Source organism: Cydia amplana, chromosome 19, assembly GCF_948474715.1.
Source record: "Cydia amplana chromosome 19, ilCydAmpl1.1, whole genome shotgun sequence".
NCBI lineage: Eukaryota > Metazoa > Arthropoda > Insecta > Lepidoptera > Tortricidae > Cydia > Cydia amplana.
This window is the reverse complement of record NC_086087.1, coordinates 6929995-6951029: the sequence shown is the minus strand read 5'-3', so window position 1 is coordinate 6951029 and position 21035 is coordinate 6929995. Positions and strand designations below refer to the sequence as shown.

Genomic DNA, 21035 nt, shown 5'->3' with positions numbered 1-21035 from the left:
TTTTGAGTTTCAGTTCGAAGTATGGGGAACCCCAAAAATTTATTGTTTTTTTTCTATTTTTGTGTGAAAATCTTAATGCGGTTCACAGAATACATCTACTTACCAAGTTTCAACAGTATAGTTCTTATAGTTTCGGAGAAAAGTGGCTGTGACATACGGACGGACAGACAGACGGACAGACAGACAGACAGACATGACGAATCTATAAGGGTTCCGTTTTTTGCCATTTGGCTACGGAACCCTAAAAAAATGGCATAACCACATGGGTTGGGTTTTGACATGTGACGATAGTCTGGGAGCAATATCACGACGTGATCTTTGCTACCTACTTGTTTTTTTTTTTACTTCATTACGACTTACGAGTTACGAGCGTAGCTAAAGTAGATGGCGTCATAAGGTTATTTGAGGCATTAGTAATTATGGGTCAAATGCACCTAGCTAGAAATACATAGGTCAGAATGAAAACACAAGACCCTTTCTAGAAAAAGGCTAAAGGCTCATTTAGACGGTGCGAGAACTCGCATGCGAGTTTCATTACATTGCGTTATTTGATCGGTCGGCTGAATTGTTGTAACTTCAATGGTCCGCAATATAACTAAAATCGCATGCGCGTTTGCGCGCCGCGCCGCGCCGTCTAAATGAGCCCTAACTTTGTTTTCAAGGATCAAGATTTTTTTTAGTCAATGCGGCCAAATACGTTTGCGGGAAATACAGTAGTGTTGAGTCGCTCACTCGTGAGGCACCTCATTTGTACCACTCATTTTGTTAATTTGTTGCAGTACTTCGTACCGCAAAAATGTCTTACTTCACTCCTCTATTCATTTTACTTGATTCTAAAATTATCTTTCTCCTAAAAGTTATATTCTTAACCTCCAGAATTGCACTCCAATTAAATGTTACTATTTATTTATTTATAAAGGAAGTGATGAATACATAAATATGTATATACATTAAATATTTTTGTCGCCGTTGGAATTAATGGAATAGTCGACGCTGAAAATATGCTAGTACCTCACCTCATTTGAAGTAAGACATTGTAACACCTCATTTTAGTAAATGAGGTACTCGTACAAACTCATTTTAAATTGATGTCCTACCCATCACTAAAATACAGCATCGTCTGCTTTCGATGATGTTGATATGGAAGAAAATTACATGGAATAAAGGAATATCCATAATTTTTATTTTATTTTTCCAGAACCCTGGCTACATGAAGGACAACTTCGTCATCTGCATAGAGTCCCTACACTTACCGGACGGTGGTGACCAAAATAATGTAAGTATGCTTATTACTATTATGTCTCATTTAGACGGCGCGCGAACTCGTATACGATTTTAGTTACATTGGGGACCATTGAGGTTACATCAATTCAGCCGACCGATCAAATGACGCAATGTAATGAAACTCGCATGCGAGTTCTCGCACCGTCTAAATGAGCCGTTATTCTATAAATTTTACTCTGTACTGTAGGTATATGAAACTTCAAATAAAAGGGCCTAAGGGTGGTACTTATTCCCTCTGTCCAATAGCTGAATGAGAGAGTGAGACGCAATGACATTGGACAAAGAAATTGGACAGATGGAATACCTAAGATTGTTGATTTTATCGCGGTTCGGTAGCTATAGAAACACTTAACTTATGGGCCGATATTTTTTTTGTTGTGGTCTATTTTTCGTTCTTGGATAAAATTTGGCTAGTTCATATGAATTACAACTTATCCCGAAAATAATGTAGGAATGTGATTTTTCATTGATTTTCGATATGATACCTAAACCCGTACTTACTCCTTCACCTCATAGAGCCACTAGTAATTGATGTTTTCTTCCGTTTATATACCTAATGGAAATAGGTGTCGTATTTAAGGAATATAGAAATTCTATGAATAAATCATGACTGATTGATTACTCACTTAAATATACCTACAGATAATTTAAATAATTGAAGAATTTATCGCAAAAAGGCAAGAAATTACACGTAATCTTCCGGACTTGCTGATATTCCATATCTTTGTATAATACAGTCATAATAGATAACGTGACGTCATTAACGACCTAGGTACTATGCAACCGCACTGATAGATTTTATGGAACCAGTATCTCATAAAATATATAATTACATATAAAAAAAATCTACACGAGAAATAAGCATGTATAACAACCAAAGAGTTATTGTACAAGAGATGTAAAGTGTAGGAAAAAATCGTGCTTTAAATTTGACAGCTGTTTCAAGTGTCTTTCTACGGCCCTGTGTATGCTCTGATGAAAGTTGACATTCGACAATTTAATTACCATATAAAAATGGCGCTATCTAGTTTGGCTGTTTCGGGGGCACTATTGTTTCTAAAGGGGCCCACTGATTAACAGTCTGCCGGACGATATCGGCCTGACAGTTAAAACAAAAAGTTGACAGTTCCGAACAACTGACAGGCTGATATCGTCCGGCGGACTGGTAATCAGTGGGCCCCTTTAGACTTTATGTAAATTAGTTTACGAAGACGCAACGGCTAAAGGCGGCGTAGATTGCAGTTATCTAAAGTCTATTTTTTTATTCGGTAGACTGAAATGACAGTTAATAGTATGAAATGACATTTCATGTTCATACAATTAGCTGTCATTTCAGTCTACCGAATAAAAAAATAGACTTTATGTACTTACCCAATAATTTTAATAAATCTGAAAGAATTTAATAGGAAATTAAGAAAAATGTGTTTTCGGATTCCGTATTTCAAAAGGAGGAAACCCTTATATAGGATCACTCTCATGCGTCTCTTTTCTACGTCCTAGGTTTTAATTCTATTAGTACCTAGTCCAAGTAAAAAAAAACGCATAAGTATAATGTGCGGCTCTAAGTGATGCCTGTGTTGCCTTGCCAGTAATTGCTGTCACAACATTGATTGTCATTACCGACCTATTAGCGACTATACCTACCCACCGTTACACGCAATTTTCCCGACAACCGTCTTATAGTAGTCTTTCTAGCTGCTTTGATACTGCACGCTGTTGTATGGGAACCTTGCACTTTGTGACTATGGGCTGAAACTTGGCACAATTAATTCTTAGCTGGTCCTGAGTTGATAAAGATCGGGAGACATCTAGAGCCACCGCGCATTTAGTGGGGGGAGGGGGGAAGTTCGACGCTGCCGCGCTTTAATTGAAGCCACATTTCTCTAAAGCTATAGGTACTAGGGCATGTGATATATCATTTTCAGATAAATTAAGGATGAGGAATCTATTCTTAGAACAAAATCAATGCACTTTCTAACAAAAATAATTAATAAAGTAGAAAATACAAAAAAAAAAGTATTTTTGTTTTTTTTTATAATTACCATTTTTTTTTAAAGTATAGAAATCTCAAAACAAAAAATATAGTCGTAAAGCTACACTTATCTAGTTTACAAAAATATATAGTTTATTATATAAATCTGTTGAAACATGGGAGATAAAAAATAATATTCAGCGTGGGTCAGGGTGATCTCAATGCATGATCGTCCGTGAAGTAGGGTTTAAGTACTGTTTTAAACACACGAATGGTGAATATATTATTGTTTTAGGTTTGTTAACGCCACTTGCATCATCAGCAGCTATTCCGACATCTTTATAGAATGAAATGAAAACAATCTATTTGTGAACAATGGTAGGCGTTCCGTAACCGTGATCTTGGACCAAAGTACGCGTAAATACAGTCAGCAGCAGAAGTTGCTAAGCGGGCCACGTGTTCAAAATAATCTTGACGCGACTTTATTTTTAATACAATAAGAGCGTGACAAGGTCATTTTGAACGCCTCGCCCGCTTAGCAACTTCTGCTGCTGACTGTACATATACCTGAGTGAATCAATTTTTTTATTTTCACTCGTATTCTCCTGTGCCACTCTTAAAACCCCGGTTTTGTGGTACGTATACATGCATTAAAAAGCGGCCAAGTGCGAGTCGGACTCGCCCATGAAGGATTCCGTATTTAGGGGATTTATGACGTATTAAAAAAAACTACTTACTAGATCTCGTTCAAACCAATTTTCGGTGGAAGTTTGTATGGTAATGTACATCATATATTTTTTTTAGTTGTATCATTCTCTTATTTTAGAAGTTACAGGGGGGGGGGGCACATTTTACCACTTTGGAAGTGTCTCTCGCGCAAACTATTCAGTTTAGAAAAAAATGATATTAGAAACCTCGATATCATTTTTGAAGACCTATCCATAGATACCCCACACGTATGGGTTTGATGAAAAAAATTGTTTTGAGTTTCAGTTCTAAGTATGGGGAACCCCCAAAATTTATTGTTTTTTTTTCTATTTTTGTGTGAAAATCTTAATGCGGTTCACAGAATACATCTACTTACCAAGTTTCAACAGTATAGTTCTTATAGTTTCGGAAAAAAGTGGCTGTGACATACGGACGGACAGACGGACGGACAGACAGACAGACATGACGAATCCATAAGGGTTCCGTTTTTTGCCATTTGGCTACGGAACCCTAAAAACGTATGTTTGTGGTACGGCTATAGATAGAATAGAGTAGTTTATTCGTGAAACATAGTGTAATTAAAGTGTCACGAAATGGCCCTATCTCAGCGTGTGGCTGGCTCAGATCGTTGTATAACATACCCTGTGAAACCAAGTCGGTTATTTTAATCAGTGCCAGGGGGTGTTAAAACTGTATCATAGTAGTTTATGCAACAGTGATATAATAAGGGTTCTTAAAATTCAAGGGTCGAAGTTACAAAACGAGACGTAGTCGAGTTTTGTAAAAAAAGACCCGAGAATTTTAAGAACCAATTATGAGCTGTTGCATACATTACTTTTTCTATGACAGCTGCAGCAAAAAAAAAAAAAAAAGAGTTATTATTAAAAAAAAAAGAGTTATTATTAAAAAAAAAGAGTTATTATTAAAAAAAAAGAGTTATTATTTAAAAAAAATTGAGTTATTATTTAAAAAAAAAAGAGTTATTATTTAAAAAAAAAAAGAGTTATTATTGTAAATGAAAACATACCTCTTTCAATCAAGATGATCGGAACTTGTATCTTTAAAAAAATAAAGCAATTGTATTATACTCATAAGATGACTGCTAGCAGTCATCTTATGAGCCTATAGACAAATCATTCAAATGACATTGCTTTAGATATCACTGTCAGTCATTTAATTGACACATTTAAGTGCTGGAGTAGAAAAAATATATATCTTTAATTTGTAATACATATAATGACTTGGCAATCGCACGGCTGCAAACAAAAGGTATACGAGTATAGCGCCAACTGCACGCCTCTGGGCTGTATCTTATTCTTTGAACCTCGTGGCGGTGCAGCGATACAAAATTCACGTACGATCGCAGCGAGCGGGGTAAGCGGGTGGTGCGGGTACAGAGCGCTTAGCTCCGCCCTGACGCTCAAGGGCATTGGGCCTTCCAATCGTCTTAATAAACTGTACTACTGTTGTCATAGTTTGTTTTGGTAGTCGATTCAACATTAATTACCTATACTCCATTTCCGTAATAAAATGGCTTCCGGCTACTAATAATAGAACAACACAGCTAGGAAATTTCATCGCAAACAATATTATAATATAAACAAGTAGTTTTGAGCTACGAAACAAGGATAGATAAAGTCTATTTTTTTATTCGGTAGACTAAAATGACATTTCATAGTATGAAATGACATTTTATGTTTATACTATGAAATGTTATTTTAGTCTACCGAATAAAAAAATAGATTATAGGTAATAATAGCAGATATACGTTAGAAACTACAGTCAGCAATACTATTAGCTTAGCACCTTTGCATATTGCGGACTTAATGCCATTAAGGTATTCTCTGCCAATCAATCATTGGGCAAAGCTGATAAGTTGTACGCGGTACAACATCGTATTAGTTAAACGATTACTATAAGGACACATAAATATAATACATAAACATACATACATAACATTAGTACAAATACATATTTGATGATATATTTAATATAACTATAGGCATAATATGACGCTATAGATTCATTTCACGACAGTCGTGTTTTATATAATAGATAGTGCATTGCAATTTACTTATCTATATCACCATTATGCTCTAGTTAGCCGTTATAGTTGTGTCAAAGACTCGCCGCACTCGAATACGTAGTGTGCTCTCTGTCACACCTACCTGCTGCAAGCGGCGTCCTGTCTCTTTCTTAATTGCTGTTGTGTGAGTGTTTAACACAACTATAGTTGCAACTGTTGCAAGGTTACCATGCACACTTTCAACTGGCTTCCTTCTGCCTTCCACTCGTGATTTGCAATTTGCAATGCAACCGCTATTGGTTTCAAAACTAAGATGACATTGGACAAGATGGTATTGTATTATTTACTGTTATAAAATCACTTTATTCAAAAGGAGTTCAATGGATTACGAATTTCAAATGAAATCATACAGCACTTACTGCTTACTACAGTAAGACCTACGAAAAGTCAAGTCAACGATTGTGCAGTACATACTTCAAACTTCAACATTTATTTAGCAAATATGCCACAAGGGCACTTTTACCCGTCAACATTGAAGTTACATACAAGCAAAAAAATAATAATAATAATACATCAACAATTATAATTATTATACATATGTGGCAATAAGGACCTTTTTATCTGAAATTCCATTAAAAATTCTGATAGAAAGGTCCTTATTGCACAACCCTTCTCTGATGAAAAGCCACATATTAGTTTCATGGATAGCGCTATGTAGCCCTTCACAAAATATGATAAATATATAAACCCCGTAAGTCCGAGGGATCTCAAAATTGACAGCCAAAAAACGACCTTAAGGTCTAAACAACGGTTAACAACTCGGAGGGTTATTTGAAAAAAAGATAAATAAGTTACATTTATGACAGAACTCACGGAACTACCATAAATCGTAATAGTAAATGCACTCACTTATTCATAATTATTCTCTGACATTGATAATTATTCATTACAGGTGCACGAGCTACCACCGGAGAAGTTAAAAAACCGAGAAATCGTCCACATCGACATCGCCAACGACCCGCTCTCGTCGGCCGACTACAAGGCCGAGACGGACCCGACCAAGTTCAAGTCGGCCAAGACCGGCCGCGGCCCGCTGGTCGGGCCCAACTGGAAAGCCGACATCAAGCCTGTCATGACGTGCTACAAGCTGGTCACGGCCGAGTTCAAGTGGTTCGGCTTGCAGGTGAGGTTTCTTGTAGGCTCCCGAACAAGTTCAAGTCGCTTAAGACCGACCGCCTGCTTGTCGGGCCGAAGTCAAGCCCGTCATGACGTGATACAAGCTGGTTACAGCCGAGTTCAAGTGGTTCGGCTTGCAGGTGAGGTTTCTTGTAGGCTCCCGAACATGTTCAAGTCGCTTAAGACCGACCGCCTGCTTGTCGGGCCGAATTCAAGCCCGTCATGACGTGATACAAGCTGGTTACAGCCGAGTTCAAGTGGTTCGGCTTGCAGGTGAGGTTTCTTGTAGGCTGCCGAACAAGTTCAAGTCGCTTAAGACCGACCGCCTGCTTGTCGGGCCGAATTCAAGCCCGTCATGACGTGATACAAGCTGGTTACAGCAGAGTTCAAGTGGTTCGGCTTGCAGGTGAGGTTTCTTGTAGGCTCCCGAACATGTTCAAGTCGCTTAAGACCGACCGCCTGCTTGTCGGGCCGAATTCAAGCCCGTCATGACGTGATACAAGCTGGTTACAGCAGAGTTCAAGTGGTTCGGCTTGCAGGTGAGGTTTCTTGTAGGCTCCCGAACAAGTTCAAGTCGCTTAAGACCGACCGCCTGCTTGTCGGGCCGAAGTCAAGCCCGTCATGACGTGATACAAGCTGGTTACGGCCGAGTTCAAGTGGCTCGGCTTGCAGGTGAGGTTTCTTGTAGGCTCCCGAACAAGTTCAAGTCGCTTAAGACCGACCGCCTGCTTGTCGGGCCGAAGTCAAGCCCGTCATGTCGTGATACAAGCTGGTTACAGCCGAGTTCAAGTGGTTCGGCTTGCAGGTGAGGTTTCTTGTAGGCTCCCGAACAAGTTCAAGTCGCTTAAGAGTCTTAAGACCGACCGCCTGCTTGTCGGGCCGAAGTCAAGCCCGTCATGACGTGATACAAGCTGGTTACAGCCGAGTTCAAGTGGTTCGGCTTGCAGGTGAGGTTTACTGTAGGCTCCCGACCAAGTTAAGGTCAAGACCGACGGCCCGCTGGTCGGGCCCAACTGGAAAGCCGACATCAAGCCTGTCATGACGTGCTACAAGTTGGTCACGGCTGAGTTCAAGTGGTTCGGCTTGCAGGTGAGGTTCCTTGTTTTAGCGACTACTAGGAATCCTCTAGACGGAGTTTAGAGCAATTATTTCATTAAATCGATGCTGCCAAAAACACGGGGGTGCGGGGGGACGAGGTGAGCGAATCCCGTGCCGTGATTGGTCCGTTCAAAGACACGGACCAATCACGGCACGGGATTCTGACACTTTGACTCGAAGATGGAGTAAAACTACCGTATATAGTGGCAGAGGGGGTACCGTTACTATGTTCAGTCTAGAGGATGTCTTGTCTGTGAGCGACTATTACGCCGAAACTTGACCGAGCTTAAGCCGGCCAAGACTGGCCACGCCCGCTCAACCCAATGGCATTTACCTGATAATTTATTAAAATATTAACCACCCAAATAGTACAATATAGGGTCGGTTGCACGTTGCACCAAACCGTCTGTCACCGTTAAAGCATTCGCTAAATTTTATTGTCTGAAGTTTCATAGATATCTGCTGACGTTGATCAGTTTGTCAACTGTGGTTGATGCAACTACTCTTAGTAAAGCAGGACTTATCACGGTCGTTTTTAACTGGCTCATATAGCTTGATAGTAGTCTCATATCTTTATTTATTAAACCGTTTCGGTTGACTCGGCCAAGTACAAGGCCGAACCGATGACACGTGAGATTACATTACAATCATGGGAAATTAGTGATATTTGTGATAATTGTAATAATTAATACGTAAATTTTATTAACCTTATAAGATAAGGTTAATTTTATGTACCTATTGTTGTTATAAACACTTTTTATATTACGGAAGACTGACAGGGTTTCATGTTGTTTTCTATAGTTTTAAATCAATACATATATCTCTTTAGTCAATATGTCTTTTTTATATTAATAGAGATTTTTTTTACATATTTTGAACGGTGGCTGTCTACAAACTAAACGAACATAATTATAGCATACTAGATATACTGCCCCTTACTAATACAGAAGTTGGCTTGGAAATAAACGATTATTTTTCTTTTTACAGAGCAAAGTAGAAAATGTCATCCACAAATCAGAACGGCGGTTGTTCACGATTTTCCATAGGTGAGTACATTAAATCTTCTATATTTATAAACGTGAAAGTCCTGACTGACTGACTTAAATCAACGCACAGCCCAAACCGCTGGGACTAGAAGGTCCAAATTTGGCAAGTAGGTTCCTTATAAGGTCTAGGGGTCCACTAAGAAAGGATTTTTAAAATTCATCTCCTAAAGGGGTGAAATGGGGGTCCAAAATTAAAAAAAATACTCTCCTGCGCGTGCGGAGCCGCGGGCAAAAGCTAGTAGTAATATAAAAATGGTCTTACTATTATCTGAATGCTGAAAAATTTAGTACATTCATAGATTATATCTAACATTCTAATCATACTAAACTGTTAGTGTTACACTTTAAGATATTTAGTTAGTATAGATGTATAGATGTGTAGGTTTATTTTAGTTTTAGGTATATGTTATAACTAAGAAAAAAAATAAAACCGGCCAAGTGCGAGTCGGACTCGCGCACGGAGGGTTCCGCACCATCAACAAAAAATAGAGCAAAACAGGCAAAAAAACGGTCACCCATCCAAGTACTGACCCCGCCCGACGTTGCTTAACTTCGGTCAAAAATCACGTTTGTTGTATGGGAGCCCCACTTAAATCTTTATTTTATTCTGTTTTTAGTATTTGTTGTTATAGCGGCAACAGAAATACATCATCTGTGAAAATTTCAACTGTCTAGCTATCACGGTTCGTGAGATACAGCCTGGTGACAGACGGACGGACGGACGGACGGACGGACGGACAGCGGAGTCTTAGTAATAGGGTCCCGTTTTTACCCTTTGGGTACGGAACCCTAAAAATGATCTTACTATTATCTGAATGCTGAAAAATTTAGTACATTCATAGATTATATCTAACAAACTATTAAGTTTCCCTGTTTAAATTGCAGACAAGTATTCTGCTCCATGGACGACTGGCACGGCATGACGATGGCCGACATCCGCGCCATCGAGGACCGCACCAAAGAGGAGCTCGAGCGGCTCAGGCGCGAGGGAGAGGTGCGCGGCATGCGCGCCGACAACGAGTAGACTGTGAGTGCGTGCGCAGGTCCGCGCGTGCGCAGGTCCGCGCGTGCGCAGGTCCGCGCGTGCGCAGGTCCGTGCGTGAGGTGCGAGCGCGCGTGCGCGCCGCCGGCGGTATTAATTTGGCGACGGAGGATGACGCTATAGAAAACTTTATCGAAATGTATTTCTTGTCTAGTGAGATTTTTTATGTTAAAATGATTCAATTATATATGGTTTCATTTCTACATGACAAATAAGTATAGTTGGTCAAACCAAATTGTCAGTAAATAAGAAAAAAATGAATTTCACTTATCCTTTTCTTTTGGGCGCTAGTACTAGTTTAAGACAAAAATAGTATGATTATCTTTGTCTATGTTTGAAATGAGACAGTCCATTGACAAACTATGTCTCACTACACTTGTAACTGTCATTTTAACGACTTTTTAACAATATTTTTTTAATGTACCTATACCATGAAATGCATGAACAACCTTAATGATTTGGAGTTGAAGGGAAAGCGTGTAAAAACGTAGAAAAAAAAAGATTCAAACCAAAGATGACAATTAAACGTGGTTCTTGATAGAAAGTTCAAGTTTATAAACTTTTTTTTTCATTGAATCTTTTTTCTTAAAATTATGTACCGATTCTGGAGACTAAAATCACGTATTCACTATAAACATTTTGTTTAGAAACACGGTTTCAGAAACAGAAATCCCTTTTTCTGAAACACAGAAACAGTTGCGGTAAACACTATTGTTTATCGCCAAGTTCATTGTATCCCAGACGACACGTGAGTGAGCTGAAACATTGTTTCTGTAAACATCTGCATAGTGTTTCAGTAAGTGTATCCCAAACATTGTTTATAGTGAATACGCATCTTAAGTAAAATAGTTATTTACGATACAAGTGCGGAAAAGAGGAAATTCGAAACGTGTGGCGATAAATTAAAACACGACCGAAGGGAGTGTTTTAAATCGACACGAGTTGCGAATTACCTATTCGCACGCGTATCGTACAACGTTTTACAGTACATATGCCACTTTAAATATTTGACATAGCAACGAAAAGTGCTTATTTACGCACTAGTTCGGGATAATAGCACCATATGTACTGTAAAAGACTTTACAGTACATATGGGGCTACTTTTCCGCACTAGTGCGTAAAATAGCACTTTTCGTGCGTATGTCGAAACTTTAAAGTGCCATATGTACTGTAAAACGTTGTTCGATACATGTGCGAATAGGTAATTCGCAACTCGTGTCGATTTAAAACACTCCCTTCGGTCGTGTTTTAATTTATCGCCACTCGTTTCGAATTTCCTCTTTTTCGCACTTGTATCGAAAATAACTATTTCATTGAAGTTTTCTAAAGCGATTGATGTCTGACGTCACACCCCGCCGGAGTTTCTCCGAACTCTCACCTTGCCCGCGCGAACAACTGAGATTGTATAAATTTTATCCAAAATCTACTTAAATAATAAATGTTGTTTACTTTTAAAGTATTCGTTAGATAGTCGTTTCGCAATCTCAGTATACGCGACGGCATTTTGATTAGTTTGATTACCATTAGTGAAATAATGTCATTGAAATGTGGTTATAGATAACTATTTAAATGAGTAACTAATAAGTCGATGTAGTCAGTGGTTAACAGGTAGTGATGTCGTTACCTAATAATAATTAATTAAACATAAAATTCTAGAAGTTTTGGACTATTCGAGAATTGGTATTGCCAAGTGTTTATCGTGAGTTACAAGAGATTATGTCGGTCAAATGTTCTAAAGTTAAACACAACGACGATACAGATGTAGTGCATAATTATTTTACAACGTATTTTCACGGAAACGTACGAATGTGACTCGCTATTTCAGTCAGTCTCGATACAAAAAGTACTGACGCTGACTGAAATAGCATGTATGCACGTATGCACAAAACAAGTATGCACTAAACCTGTACATTGGATGCTCATGATAAAATATGAATAAATACGGTTTAAATATAATGTTCGACAGTTGTATAGTTAATGTCATCATGTACACCATTTGAGTCATTCGTCAGTATCACTTAGTCTTAGCACTAATGGTGCGAGAAAATAATCTGTGCAATAATTTATGTGACGACACGAGAGCGCAAGAGTCGTACAGATAAGGTCGAGGTAAATGCAACTATGGGGTTATTGCGTCTCTCCGATCTTTCTCGAATACGATTAGTCGAAACGCCCTCTACTATGTAACGTTTCATTTCAAAGTAGCTCAGGCATGAAACGATGAAACGTTGCATAGTAGAGGGCGTTTCGACCAATCGTATTCGAGAAAGAACGGAGAGACGCAATAACCCCATAGTTGCATTTACCTCACTTGACCTTACTTAGATTTAAATTTTTCTTTCGTGGTTTACAAGTTTAATCAAAATTAGCAAAATATTTGATATTAATCCCTCAAGTTCAACTAAGTAAATTTGTTGGCCACTTTTATTAAATCATCTTTTTCAGTGTCGAGATTAGGTTTCTGCTTGTTTAACTTTTAGTAACACGAGGGACAAATTTAAATTTGTGTATATCCTTAAATGAAATACTAGTGGGATATTTAATAATATGGGGTGTTGCAAGGTGGGGGCCCTTTGTTTCCCATAAATTTTTAAGTCATAGTCTATTGTTTGTCATATTACTAATCATAAAACTGAAACCGTTAACTTTTCAGGATTTTCGTAAGGTTATCCTATAGATAGGATAGGTTTTAGGTTTGTTTCATGGTAATCCTGAAAAGTGACTCGTTTCTGAACCAAATGAATTATGACCAGTGATCTTTAATGTTCCAGCATTTTTGGTGCAGCATAGTAAAAATAAAGGATTTTCTTCAATTTTTTTCTAGGGAGAAGGGAGAGGATTGGTTAAGGTTAATATTACTGTTATTAACCCTAATTATCTATTCCACCTAGAGTAGGGCATACAGATGCTTTTAACCAACAATGCTCCACCAAAATTGCTGGAAAATTTACGATTATGACTAACGAAAATGCGGACATTATGATTTAAAACTTTTTGGGAAACAATAGATACCTTTGCAAGGTATTTCGGCACACTAACTTATATTCGGGTAGCGGTCGGCTGCGGGCATGTTAAGTCAACTAGTTATTGTTATATTTTTATTTCGGGTTCTGACCTTTTGTAAATGGCAACACCTTTGAATATAGTGATGGCTTGTATATTTGTAAGTTATGTTGGTTTACAAATCAGTATTTTAATATTTGTGTGACATTCCAGATTTTATAAACTTAAATTAATTTCATTTGCTGCATCTTTTCCATAACTTGAAATAGCTCTCTTTCTTGTTTCTTAATATGCAGTTGCATGCATAGAAAAATTATAATTTGCCAAGAATAATGTATTTAAGAATTAATGAGATCTATGTTGTTTTTTTTTTATTAGATTTTTCATATTTTCGGTAATGAACTCAGTTGTATTTAGAAACGTAACGTCATTTTAATTTACGTTTTCTTTTGTGGTCGTGCTTATATTATATTATTGAAACTATGGGGGCTGTCGCGAGTACTGAGGTTAGATACGTTCCTTGGGGATAAAAGCATCTTGTCTCTGTCTCACTGGAGTCGTGGGAAAGAGACAAAACAAAACCCTATCAGGCATGCAAGACCTTCGAATCGTGCGCCCAAAGTAGTATTTTCGCTTTGATACTGCACTTTATTTTAATTAAGTTTTTTTACTTGTGTTGTATAAGTTTTACATCAAATACAGCGTGATATATATTTGAGAGTAGTCTTTTATTAGTAGACATTAGTAATGTCTCAACCCGCTTTTAGCCTCGCATAGAGCTTTTGTTTCGATGTTATATTTTACTTTGAATTTCAACATGTACTTAATGTGTCGACTATGGGGATAAACACAATTCTGTTCCTCATAACGATAAGAGATTTTTATGTGTAAGACAAAAATTACTTCCCTATTAATCCATGACAATATTTGGTAGGGTAGTTACTGTCTAGGACCAACTCTTACAAGCTACTCGCGAATATTTCGCATTTTCCTCTAGCTATACCAAAAACTTCAACCCATTATGATTCAAGCCTTACTTTGCTTCTTTCAAATTGTTATAACTTAGTTGTTGCAGTTACCAAATAAAATAAGTACACTTGAAACAATCCTTTTATTTTTTTAAACGCCTATATAAACGAATAAACGATTCATCCTTTGATGTTCTAGACGTAATATTTAAATGAAATAAAATAATGCATGTTTAATCAATTTTGATTTAGTTACGCTTACCGTATAGTGGTTCCAGTTTTGCCAGGGGCGCGTTTTGCGGTCAGGATGGCCGAGTTAAAATTGTCAATTTTTAAATGTTTAGCTAATTATTAAACGTTTTGAAGAGTTCTCGCATCAATTGCAGTAAGTATTGTATTATGTAATTAATTATAACATTTGTTGTAAAATGAATATTTTGAGGCCAACAATAATAAAAATAATTTAACCAGTTATGGATTGTTTCCATTGTAGTTAGGACCTCCTCTAAAGATCGGTTTTCCTAGGATAGCGGTGCCGTCATATAGCGGCCGTCTCCATACTAAATAATACGGCTAAATATGGATGTCGTAGTATTTGTATGGAGACGGCCGCTATATAACTGCACCGCTTTCGGAGGAAACCAAAGAAGTAAAATGCAACATCAGGTTTCTAGTAGAGCTCCCGATACACGTGTTACACGCTGACACGGGTACCCGTGTTCTTAAGCCCGGCGGTATTAAGAACCCGAACTACACGAACCCGCCCGGATTCGGAAACGTTTACACGGGTACCCGTGTACCCGTGTACACGGATACACGAAAAAACGGATCTTAATTACCCGCGGGTTCGACCCTTTACTCTCGTGTAGCGGAGAATCGTCCTTTGAAGACATACGATTGAATAGGAAGATTCGATTACTTTGCAGTTTTACCGGATTGATTGATAATGTCAATAATTAATAGGTAGGTAAGTACACTTTGTTTCAATAATTCATATTTTTTGCTTTACTCTAAATAAAATTAAAATTAACAATATTTTAGTATCTTTTGAGTTCACTGATATCTCATTTTCTTCATTGATGTAGTTTTTAGGGTTCCGTACCCAAAGGAATTGGCTCAGAAAGCCCTTTCGTTTAATACCACACATGATAGGTTTCTAAACATTTTTTTTTAATTCCATACAAAAAAGATGACGTCATAACTCCTCTCGTTTTTAGGGTTCCGTACCCAAAGGGTAAAAACGGGACCCTATTACTAAGACTCCGCTGTCCGTCCGTCCGTCCGTCTGTCTGTCACCAGGCTGTATCTCACCAGGCTGTATCTCACGAACCGTGATAACTAGACAGTTGAAATTTTCACAGATGATGTATTTCTGTTGCCGCTATAACAACAAATACTAAAAACAGAATAAAATAAAGATTTAAGTGGGGCTCCCACACAACAAACGTGATTTTTGACCGAAGTTAAGCAACGTCGGGTGGGGTCAGTACTTGGATGGGTGACCGTTCTTTTGCTTGTTTTGCTCTATTTTTTGTTGATGGAGCGGAACCCTTCGTGCGCGAGTCCGACTCGCACTTGGTCGGTTTTTTTGATAATAAAAGTTAACCTAAATGATAATCTAGTCCAAAAGTAGATAGTTATGCTTACTGACCAGTGTTCGGCAAAGTTGGTGCCACAACGCGGGAATCCAGATAGAAATGTTAATATGGACATCATTCAAATGCCGCGATCTTGTTCGAAAAAGTATTAGAATATTGAGTGTTATTTATTTATAAATAGACGTTTAAACATTTAATAAACGCATAAATTGTATCGTTATTCATTAAAAAGATTGATACACTTTTAAACGAGTAGGTATTGTTTCAATTTCCAGTATAAATTATAAGTTATACCTAGCTCTTATTTTTTGCACCCGTGTTAAAATATAGTGTTGTTTAAAATATACTTATCTAAACTAAAGTGATAAAAATATCCCTTTACCCGACTACCTGGCTTGTCGAAGGTCACCGTTAGATTTTCTATTGTTTGCGTGCGTCGTGCAACGAGTGCATAGTTGAAGTTGAAACTAGCCCGAAAGAGATGGAAAACAGTATCCCTTTATTAGTTAATGCCATCCTTTTCTAGTTTAATGATAAGGAATTGGTTGAGAACCCATTTCCAGTAGAAAATAAGTTTATTTATGTTCCTCGGACCAAGTTCGCACGTTGTGATTTAAAGTTTATTTGCTCAGTGTTTATTGTAAAACGTTCACCTCTGTTCATTATTATACTGTAATATAAATGTATTTCATTAACTTATTAAAATTAGAAACATTGTAGTAGGACGTAATACAACACGAATCCCGTGATACGAATCCCGTATTAGCATAATGATTGAGGTCATTAACCCCGTGTGGCACCAACTTTGCCGAACACTGTTACTGACACTACCACGAACGGATAATATACCTAAATCATATTTTCCTTTGTAGCGCTAGGGTGGGCAACTCTGATGCTTGAACAAACCAGCATAATCATAGTATCAAGACCCGAACCATCAGTAACCCAAAATCCCTCTTACATTAATTAACGTTTCATTTAAAAAGAACTTGTTGTTTTTATAATACGCGTTGGTGCTTTTGCTCTCATCTTTTTGTAATAAGCTCAACACATCTGTAAAAAATATCTTTCAGGTCGAATTATCCCATTATTTTGTTGCCACGCGACACGCGGCAAAGAGCATTTTGCTAATGACAAAGACAGCAAAAAATTCATAATATCTACGCCTAAGATTTCTAAAGTATCTCATCACGTACGGTATTGTCTTTATTTTATCTATGCATGTCATTTTACGAAATCTACGACGATAAAGAACTAAACTGGACATGTTTTTTGAGTAACTACCTAATTATTACTTGAATAACACATGACACAGGTAATTCAAAATCAATACCTAACTTAGTACAACACATATTAATCACATTGAAAATCCGATAAATTTGATCGGATTCGATTCCAATCGGAGCTTCTGAACTTTGTTTTATTTAAAGCTCTACACATTACTTTAATCTCCGCTACACGCCAAGGACGGGCTAGGCCCGCGTGTATTTAAGGTCCGTTCACCGTGTACACGGGTACACGGATACACGGATCTTAATTACACGGGTACCCGACTACACGTGTAGAACGGGTCAGAAAACCGTGTACGTGTAGTTCGGAAACGGGTACCGAACACGTGTACACGAAACCCGGACACGACCGCGAGCCCTAGTTTCTAGAAGCCTAGGAACTCCACTACAAGAATTCAGAATTCAAACTGCGGTCTAATAATTAATGCTTACGACACAGTTCTAGAGATCCTGGTATATGTTTGAATAAAACGAATATTATTGTTTGGTCTTTTATTATTAAAATGCAGTAGGCAAAATCTTTGTATTGTACATAAAATGAATATCAAAAATTAACAAAATGCTGTTGCAGATTTTCTTCAAGCTAACGAAAGCTCAAGAATTCTCAATAATAAAAGTATTTTTCTCACTGGGTTCCTATTAGAAAGCTAGATTAGTCAAAATGTGAGGATAAAATGCCTTCGTAATAACAGAATGAACTATATAAACTTTGACTATGCTTCATTCGAACAAGATTTTATTTTAACCCTTAAATGCATGACTTTTTCTTTTTGCCCGAAATTAATATATGTATCACATAATTGTTTGCCGATTCTAGGAAAAATAGTTAAAAAAAATATAACTTCGATTTTCACTGCGAAATCAGTGTTAGAAGTTGAATTGGCTAAATCGTATTTATGTAAATATGTAATTTATAGTAATAGATATATGAAATTTTTTACTACCATTAGAAAGGTACACTATTTGTGATATACCTATGATAAAGTTTTTAAATATAAAATAATTACAAACCCCGAAAAATCTGCCCAAAATGACATACTATAAATCATCAACTTCCAGGTTTTTCCAAGTTTTCCGACATTCCGTCTATAAACAAATGTAATTCTTATAAATTAAAATACTGCGTAGGTAAATGTATGTAATGATTCGGAAAATTTATTAGTTTTACTATTGAAATAATATATAGGAACAAATAGAATTTGTTTAACCCTTAATATGTGAGCTGTCGAATGCTTTGTAGACATTTGGCAACACTATGCATTTAAGGGATCACCAATCAAATAGGAAAGGTCCTCCGAAATTTACGCTCACATTTTAAACGTATGTAGCTAAAAGTGGATTTATTTAACTTGGATTCAAATCGTGAAACCAAGTGGCCTCTGCAAACGTCACCGATAATCGTATACGTATACATTGCCACAGAATAAATAATAGTACTAAGTACAGAAGACTCACTCTCTAACAAAACGCGTCTGTTACGATCAGCACAGATATGGCCGCTAGGTGGCGACAGCGCCACGCGCGGCTTATGGTTTTCCCCAAAATTGGGGCCGAACGGATGTACTTTTAGCTACCTGTAGCAAAGCGACGAAATCGCTGAGTGAGACACGCCTGACATTGCGGCATTTGATCGATCGATTGAATGGGGTTGGCCGGTCGAAGTATTTAGCAGATGGCGCCATCATAGCTTGCCCTGTCAATCCCTAGAATTCATCAATTTTTTTTTAATGCCCTGGATGCCAACCAATTAAGCCAAATCTCATAGAAAAAGGGGCAAGCTATGATGGCGCCATCTATGCAAACCTTTGACAGTTGCCAACCCCATTCATTGCTCCCACTTTGCCGACAATTATCTATTATCTAAAATCGCATGCGTTTTGTTGCAACGTCTGTAGAAGCCTTAAGGTAGGTTAATATTAATATTTGATCTGCCGTTCTGAAACGACAACAATTACCATTTCACTTGTTGAAGATAAATCATCATCTTATATCTAAAGACATTTAACCAATATCACTCCTATTTTGAACAATATATTTAATGATATACATCGGGACCTAATAGTAATAAAACTTTTTCACATTTTAATATGGCAATTCCAACTTATAGTTTTTTCCAAATAGTGTTATAGCCTGACCAGTAATATATGATAATTGTCAAGAGGGCGCTGTTATTCTCATGTATAGGGTGACAATTCAGTGTAGTATGAAAAAATTAGTTCCAGTGAAATTCCGCAACATGGCGCACCCTCAATAGATCCTGGTTCACCTATAATATACAATGCAAAGTAGGTACATTCAAAGTTTGACAAGCTCTGGAAAGACTTGCTTTCAGCAATGCAAGATTTGCAAGTTTAATTCTATTTATATAACACACATTTATTTTTAAATATAAAACATTTATTTTTAAATAAGTATAATAATATTGTATAATAGAAAGAATAACTTATTAACAACAGGCGGCAAAAACTTCAATTGACCATAATCCTTAGAACAACATTTTCAGTAATACATACAGCATCAAAAGTATTGAATCAGACTACGCTTCAAAAGTATATAGTAACTGAGATGACTAGAACTACGAGGAAGCGATCTGCGTAAGTGCTAGCGCCATCTTACCATCTAGTAATATTTTTGATAATATATTTAACTATAGGGCGTGTCAAAGTTAAGGGTTACATTCAGAGCATACCGGCTGCGAGTAGTGATGGGTAGGACATCAATTTAAAATGAGTTTGTATGAGTACCTCATTTTCTAAAATGAGGTGTTACAATGATGTCTTACTTCAAATGAGGTGAGGTACTAGCATATTTTCAGCGTCGACTATTCCATTAATTCCAACGGCGACAAAAATATTTAATGTATATACATATTTATGTATTCATCACTTCCTTTATAAATAAATAAATAGTAACATTTAATTGGAGTGCAATTCTGGAGGTTAAGAATAGAACTTTTAGGAGAAAGATAATTTTAGAATCAAGTAAAATGAATAGAGGAGTGAAGTAAGACATTTTTGCGGTATGAAGTACTTCGACAAATTAACAAAATGAGTGGTACAAATGAGGTGCCTCACGAGTGAGCGACTCAACACTAGCTGCGTGTGCGCAGACGCGCACGTACTTACGCGTGCACTAAAATGTTGGAACCGTGCACACGCTTGTGCCATCTCTTATAAGGATCTGTATACTACAACGTGCAGGTGAACGTCTATCATCTACGCACACGAATCCGGTGTGCACAGGCCTAAAGGCCTTAGATATTACCACTGGGAAAAGCTAAGAAATGTCTCCATTTGTTTTTTTAGTTATCTTTGATTAAAAAAAGAACTTATATCTGTAGTTACCACTGGTAAAACATGAAATAATATTTCTCAGTACTTAAGTTATCATTCATAATAAATAAAGGTTGTAAATCGTTTAAAAACTATCTGTCACACACAAACTAAAGACAGTAATATCATCGTACAGATGTAGTGCATAGTTTTCCATCGTCTTTTTTCGTATTTTTCATGCTAGTTCAGTCAACCTCAGTACTTTTTGCGCCGGAAATGACTGAAATAGCAAGACACGTTCGTAAGTTCCCGTGAAAATACGATGGAAAATAATTATTGCACTACATCTGTAGGCTCCTGTAGTTCTCGTGATTTATGTTAAGGATGGTTAGTGGGTACAAACTGTAGGGTACCTATATAGTCGATTTAGACTCTCGCGCGAGCCACGAGACCTTTGAGTATATAGCCTAAGGAGATGTGATACACGGGCGACCCCCTCCGGCAAAGTACATTGGTCAACTGTTCAAACACGTTATATAAAACTACTTGAAGT

At 37.3% G+C, this 21035-nt stretch overlaps 1 protein-coding gene and 2 long non-coding RNA genes across 4 annotated transcripts in view; all 3 read left to right on the top strand.

Annotated features, from left to right (window-relative positions):
- The window catches only part of LOC134656940 (phosphatidylinositol transfer protein alpha isoform), a 31381-nt gene extending 21020 nt beyond the window's left edge, over nucleotides 1-10361 (top strand). The window contains exons 6-9 of one of the 2 annotated variants that reach the window (XM_063512497.1): nucleotides 1199-1276; nucleotides 6943-7173; nucleotides 9252-9310; nucleotides 10196-10361. In XM_063512497.1, the coding sequence (XP_063368567.1) occupies nucleotides 1199-1276; nucleotides 6943-7173; nucleotides 9252-9310; nucleotides 10196-10334 (507 nt within the window). In that variant the 3' untranslated portion in view covers nucleotides 10335-10361. The remainder of the gene's footprint in view (nucleotides 1-1198; nucleotides 1277-6942; nucleotides 7174-9251; nucleotides 9311-10195) is intronic. The other variant, XM_063512498.1, reaches the window with a different exon arrangement.
- LOC134657020 (uncharacterized) overlaps nucleotides 1-14461 on the top strand; it is a 46474-nt gene extending 32013 nt beyond the window's left edge. The window contains exon 2 of the long non-coding RNA XR_010097575.1: nucleotides 14231-14461. This is a non-coding gene — a long non-coding RNA (uncharacterized LOC134657020). The remainder of the gene's footprint in view (nucleotides 1-14230) is intronic.
- Nucleotides 12870-14073, top strand: LOC134657019 (uncharacterized). Its single transcript, XR_010097574.1, has 2 exons — nucleotides 12870-12914; nucleotides 13374-14073. It is a non-coding gene; the product is annotated as an uncharacterized LOC134657019 (long non-coding RNA).
- Nucleotides 14462-21035: the final 6574 nt, after the last annotated feature.